The sequence below is a fragment of the Limulus polyphemus genome, unplaced genomic scaffold, assembly GCF_000517525.1.
Source record: "Limulus polyphemus unplaced genomic scaffold, Limulus_polyphemus-2.1.2 Scaffold265, whole genome shotgun sequence".
Taxonomy (NCBI): Eukaryota; Metazoa; Arthropoda; class Merostomata; order Xiphosura; family Limulidae; genus Limulus; species Limulus polyphemus.
The window spans coordinates 608,593-615,610 of NW_013665875.1; the positions used below are offsets into that span (position 1 = coordinate 608,593).

The window sequence follows — 7,018 nt, forward strand, 5'->3', positions numbered from 1 at the left end:
TAAACATTTTCAACAAATGCAAAACAATTAATCGATTTTCGCACAGCAGCTGTTACTAACAGACAGTACAAATTTACATTTCCACCATTTGAAGCTTTATTTTGTCTGTTTCGGTTTGTGTTTTATTAAACGCTCATGAAGAAGCTGTAAAGCGAAACTTTGGGTGTTTAATTAAATAAAAACAACATTTTGGTGTTATAAGGTCTTTTATTTCTAGTAGAAATATTATTATTACTGACAGAATGTGAAGAATTGTATTAGCAAAATTAGTCCACTTTACTGAAACGGAAAATGGCTCACTTCAATAGCACAAAAATACCCGAACTGTAGTGTGAGGAAGATAGTTTAATCGTTTGTATGAAGCCGGAAAAAATGTTTCATTATGCACACCTATACCTCCATGAGTCAGTCAGTGATTTGGGGATTACAAGTTAGTAACAGCTGCTGTGAGAAAATCGATTAATTGTTTTGTATTTGTTGAAAATGAGTCAGAGAATCTAAAAGCGATAAATTACGGGTTATAAGGCCAATTGACAGCTGTCGTTACTGACTGAAATAACAAAAAGTGGTTTAATAAGAGCTTCAGTTTTAGTGTGGTTAGTTAAGCATAACGTGTATTTTAATTATGGATCTGTTAGGAAATAACGGATGAAAATAAGAAATCCAATAATCATTAATTAAGTACCAACCATCTACAACTCGCTAAACTGCTAAATACTTATTTGATGAACAGAAGAAGAAGTCGTGTGTATTTAGTATGAAGCGAACACACAGCAAAGATAAACTGGAAAAAATTCACAGATTGGAAAAGAATCAGTAAAAAGTCTTGATGACCACAGGAAGAATTTGTGTACAATAGTATGGAGTAAATACACAACATAGATACACTTGGAATATTAACAGACTGGAACACAAACAGTAATAAAAATCCCCAGCTAATATCTTTACGTAGCAGATAAGTTTCACTTGTTTTACTTTATTTTCTTAAATCTCAATATACAACTCTTTTCGTTTAGTTTAACCAACTTAAACATATCCACATTTTTATACACAACTGACCATAGTAAATATGATGCTAAAATATATAATATCAAGGTATCTAATGATCTAATGTTTCATATACGATAGATCTGCTTGCACAGGGCGGGAATGAATATCTCTTGGTTTGTATTAAAACGTTAGTTCTAATGGGAACTGTTCACTACATTGACTGTCATCAATCACTTGATGGCCCCTTGTACTAGAATAAATAACATCTTCCTCCATCACAATAAAAGTGGTTTAGACGTATTAAGGCTTGATTGTGTCTTCTTATGTTACCTGCTCGAAATGAGAAGGTAAGCATGACAGCTGGGTAAGTTCTCGTTTCAAAAACTGGGCATATCTATAACAAACGGACTTAATCTCGTCCTCAACTTTCCCACATCTAATGAAACAACCTATTTGTTTGAATGCATGAGATGTTTCAGACTTTTTCGAATATTTTCCATGTCCACCCTAATATTTTTTTACACACATTTCATATTGGGAATAAGCATTTTGTTGCTTTCCTTCTTCAACAAATTAATTTTATTTACCTTAGTTGATTAAAATAAAAATGTACTCACACACGGTGAAGTCATAATCTGGAACTATTGATGAAAAGTTTTGGGAAGTAAAGTAGACAACGATTCAACCAAACGATATTCACCAGATTTCTTTTCGTTCAACAAGAATAGAATGTAGACTCTTCCATGTTAGTTAACCAGTGTAATTCTTGTTTTTACTTGGCAGGAAATAACAACATAACTGACTAGTTTGCTCCTGAAGAAGAAAGGTCAACCTTTCGAAAGCACTCGGGTTATAGGGTTTTTATGATATTGTATCATTATACCGTTGAAAGGGTTTACGCAATTAACAATAAATATTCTTAAAACAAATCCTGAAGAAAGGTTTATACAGACAGTAAAGAAAAAAAAAAACAATCTACATAATTCATTTAATGTCCCAGTGTTGAAATAAATAGCAAATACAATCTTTGATGTGAAATATCTGACATTTTTCGACGAGCTGTATGAGTGTCTTAATATGAGTTTTGGTGTTAAATGATTTAACCGATCTAGCATAAGAGCATACAGACTTTTATTCTAAATTCTGCCACTGTACTTTACCTTTAGAACTACTAATGTTCGATTGTGACAAACACAAGGAAAGCTACTAAGCCGGTTCGTTTAATTCAATTGAAGGACATTCTTTAGGATATTTTATAAACAAACTAAGAGAAGGGAGCTTAACTGTTTTTACCACAGCAGGGTTCAGTTTATACACGTTGTTTAGTAGAAACAATGCGCTAGCGATAAAATAACTAAAAGAAGGTTTAATTTTTCGTGGTTTTTACTTCGATAATTCTATGTCAGATTTTTAGTATAAAAATTGAGTGAAGGTGTTGGGTAGACAGAATAGAACGAAGTTTTCAAAATGTAGTTCTCGTGTAGAACACCGTAAATAGTTCTTTTTCTCATCTATTTAAGTCTTGGAAACCAAAGAAAGCTTATATTTTATTTAGACTACAATACTTTCTCCATATCATGCTTATGATATTTATTTCAATTTTTAAAATATAAAATTAATGGAATGGATCATAGTATAGTCTAAAATTAAATACAATTATTTCTAGTTTGCATTAAAACGGGATGATTACTATTCTACAGTTCACTACAGATCTTATTTTTTCTCATGTGTTCTGTGATCACATCTCACGAACTCGTTTGGATAATTTCATACTACAAGTCACTTAAGTTTAAACGCCGAAGTATGTAAGTTTCTAACCAAACTACGTTGTATGACCAAAGAGTCAGTCTTGCAGATCCTTTTGAGATTTCACAGTTAATGCTATAGCTTAAACCGATAGGGTATCTTTATATTTATTAAACTTAAAATACATTCTTCTGTATTCTCAACTGAAAAAATAGACGATGCTCTCGCTTCTCTTAGAAATATTTGAAATTATTCCCAGTAACATAAGAGATTTAATGATAAACAAATATGATATTCCATAGCAATACTGGAGCTGTTATCATTAAAGTGTAGGTTAGCTCTTATTGTTGGAAGTATATATTCGTAAATGACTCGTACGTCAGGTTAAACCTTTTGAAAATCTAATTGATTTTGAATACCTATGCTCAAATGCATCATTGAATAACCTTTAATAATGTATTTTTGTTTTCTTTATAATACATTGTTGTTATTCATGTAATATTTACAAAGTATTATACAATAAATTAATATAATAAAGTATGTTTGTTTGGAATTAAGCACAAAGCTACATAATGGGCTATCTGTGCTCTGCCCACCACGAGTATCGAAATCCGGTTTCTAGCGTTGTAAGTCCGCAGACATACCGCTGAGCCACTGGGGGGGGGGGCAATATAATGATGGTGTTAGAAAAATTTATTAAATACGTTTTTTTTTGTGTTTGAAGAAACTACAGATCAGCGAAAAAGCAAACATGTCACAATTAGAGGAAAACTGCTTTATTTCATCAAGCAGCATTTCATGATGATGGATTTATTATCCAATGAAAGTCTTCCTTTCTTGTGGAAATGAGAATCTATGAGGTTTCATAGATTCAGCAAATATAGATATAAATGTGCAATAAATCTCTTACTTGGTAAGTAATATAGTTACCAATCAAACGAATCAGTCACACATTTACTAGGTTCTCTTACTGATTTACTTGTTTTGTCTGGGCTACGCAAGTAGTACAATATGTAATATGCAGTTGTTCAACCGTAGCGAGATGGAAATCATATTATTAACTGGTAAACGCTGTACAAGTTGGAATGAGAACTATGTCTGAATACAGAACTTACCGATTACGGTTTAAACACCAGAACCGGCGAAATATTGAAAAACCAATAAGCCTTAAAATGTTTTCAAAAACACATTTTTAAATTACAGATATATAGACATTGATGCTTTCGTCTCAGAGTATCCTTACTTTGCTTACTTAGCTTTTGATAAGTATGTAAGTAGTAATAGTAATATTTACAGGAATTGAAATTTAAAATGTTGTTTTTTCTCGCTAGTTCACATTTTTTGAGCATGTGCAATCATAAATGGCGTAACAAATTTAAAAGTTGGGGCTGAGATGTATAGGCCTACACGTACACGTAAATACTAGCGATCTTATATATATCTGTTTGTAATTTTGTAGGAAGAGCGGGTACAGAAATACGTTATGTGTAGTCAGCTTTTATTGGATACACCGTCTAACCTCTCCTTCTTCTTGATACGTCACACTGACATGCACAAAAACGTAACTTTTTAGTTGTTTGCGAGCGATCATATTGTGTCCAATATTGGGTTTCTGCTGGAGATACAATGAATTCTTGTGTTTCAGTTCATAAACGTATAGATGTTTGATGATGTCTCAATTCACGTGCTCACAGGTACAGATGGAACAGAATGTTCATGTCATTAACAAGTAACATCACTTTGTTATATGAAAATTCCCCTAATGCTATTTTTCACGCTCAGTCCCTCATTCCAATTTTTAATATAGGTCTATAGAAATATTTTTGTGTCATGAAAAGAGGGGAGACTACATCCCACCATGGCAATATGGAGGTTGTAGTATTCAGGTGTTGGTCTAAATCTTGCCTGCACATTGAATATAAGTGCATTTGTAATCATAGTTACACGATGTTGAAGTTGGTATACTTCTCTCTATAACTGTCAGTATACGTTTTCAGTCTAGTATATAGTTTTTCATAGCAACGAAAAGTTGATTCCCACTAATGTGCATGAAATGTGAGGGTCATTATAAGCTTGCACAATAAAATAATTGAAAGGTTGGTATTCAGTTTTTAAAGTCAGGTGAGTATCTAATTATATTTTATGAGCTGAACAATATCTGATTTAAAAAAATATAGTGTTGTTAACAATTTAAAATATTGGAATAGTTTACCTGTTCTTTCAAGCCGAGAGTACAAAAATGTGAATTGACAACCAAGGGAGGGCAAGTTTAATGGTAAAGAGCAAAAGTGTTTATTACAAAACCACATCGATGTATACCTAGTACGAGTGCTAATTTATTAAATACTCAAATATGTAATCTTTGTAACTACAAATATTCGTTAATACCAATGTTTCTTTTCTAGAGAAGGATCTTTCTCGTTTAAACTTTGTGATGTATCAAAGGCACACTGTAGGTTACGTTTATATTAATGTAAGCATAGCACAGTAAATACCTTAAAACAGATGGAAAAGGCTAATAAAAAGAATAGATGATTAACATTTTAAAAATAATCATTCTTGTTATTTAAACTGAAAAAAATGAAATCTAACGATAATACGTTTTGCTTTTATCATACCTGCTGTTTTTTTACTTGACTTGGACTTCACGTTTACTTGAGAAGCGTGCTTACTCGCCTTAATTGAAATTTCAAGAGGAAATCGGATTAATGCAAAGAAATAGACGTTTATTTCAGATATTAACCCTGTCAAACATTAGTTTCGGTTTTATTTTCAATTTCAATTCAAGATAACTAAATGTTCCATTGAAGTGTTATTTACTAAGTGTCACAGAATGAAAACAAGTTTTCCTCCTGTTGCACTTCTTTAAAAGAAACTCGTATTAGGCTGGAGATGGTTTTAAGAAAGAATTTCAAAGATTGCTCAATAAAAGCTAATTATGTAACTCAAAAAAATCTATTGAGTGGATTTTTAAATAAAAAGTTACGTTAGATTTTGTCGTACGATAGCAACGATCTAACATAGCATGGGTACTAGATCAGCCATATAAAATAAGTAAAGAAAGACCGATAAGGTCAGATTGTGTTAAACTATATAACATTTGTTCTTCTGCTTGACCAACTTTGTAATATGACAAGATAATTTTCATTATTTGTATCTACTTTTTACTGCTACGTACAGATTATAGTTTTTTCTCATATATCAGTAGTGGAAAAGCAAAGATCAAGTAACCTTCAGCTCTTTGAAGTTTTTCTTCTACTAGTCACAATGAAGATTTCGCCAGAATGTAGAATATGAAGTCGCATCTTGATATACATATATTGACATAAAATGAAGTAGAAAGGCTTAAAATAGTCGTATAAATTACCGCAAAATTTGTAACACAAAAGTTAGATTAATTAAGAATACTGAAGCAATTTTATGTTTAATTTTTCTTTTAATTTTATAATATGGAATTTTTCTTTATTTCAATATCCTTATTTTTTTGTTATTAATCATAAAGCTACAGAATGGACTATCTGTACTGTGACCACTGCGAGTACAGAAACCCGATTTTTAGCGTTGTAAGCCATCAGAATTACCGCTGAGCCACTGGGGAACTCTATACTTTAAGACCACTTATATTTCACATAATTTTCTTTTTACCGTCAACGTTTAAAGTTGATTTCAACTACTTAATCTACTTAATTTTCTGTCCCATCTCTTATAGGTATGTTTTACTCTTCTTATTTTCTGTCATTTCTAACTGAATAATAAAACGCACGTTTTTCAGTGGAAACAGATCTCACATAAATGTGTACTTTACGGTATTCCTTATAATTATTACAGGAACCCAGTAGATGGCGCTTTACAACTAACTGTTGGCATACCGCCAGTGATAAAGAATACGGTCGTCAGCAAACTGCAGTAGTTGGGTTGGACAGACAAAAGTGTCCTTATACCTTCTGATTTGAACAAAGTGTCATTGCATTGGTTCAACATTTGATATTTAGAGGAACACTCTGCAACACACGGGATTAGATTGTAGTATCGAGATTTAGGACTTGCAACTTAAAATAAAAGTTTTAATCAGTTTTTTGGGTTGCTCCAATATCCATACGTACAATATATTATAACTCTGTGCAAGATCCTGCTTAAAAGTTACCTTTTTTTTGCCATGTTGAAAGCTATCCCAATATGTTATAGACTTATACTTTTGAGCACATATTTGATGACGCCGACTAAAAGTGAAAAGATTCAGACAAAGCCACCACGTAAGTAACTATATTTAGTTTTGTCAAAA

General features: G+C 32.0%; 1 protein-coding gene across 1 annotated transcript in view; it reads left to right on the plus strand.

Moving 5' to 3' along the window:
- The first annotated feature begins 6,799 nt into the window (after positions 1-6,799).
- The window catches only part of LOC106456855 (protein turtle-like), a 140,833-nt gene continuing 140,614 nt past the window's right edge, over positions 6,800-7,018 (plus strand). The window contains exon 1 of the mRNA XM_022382639.1: positions 6,800-6,989. Within this exon, the coding sequence (XP_022238347.1) occupies positions 6,893-6,989 (97 nt within the window). The 5' untranslated portion in view covers positions 6,800-6,892. The remainder of the gene's footprint in view (positions 6,990-7,018) is intronic.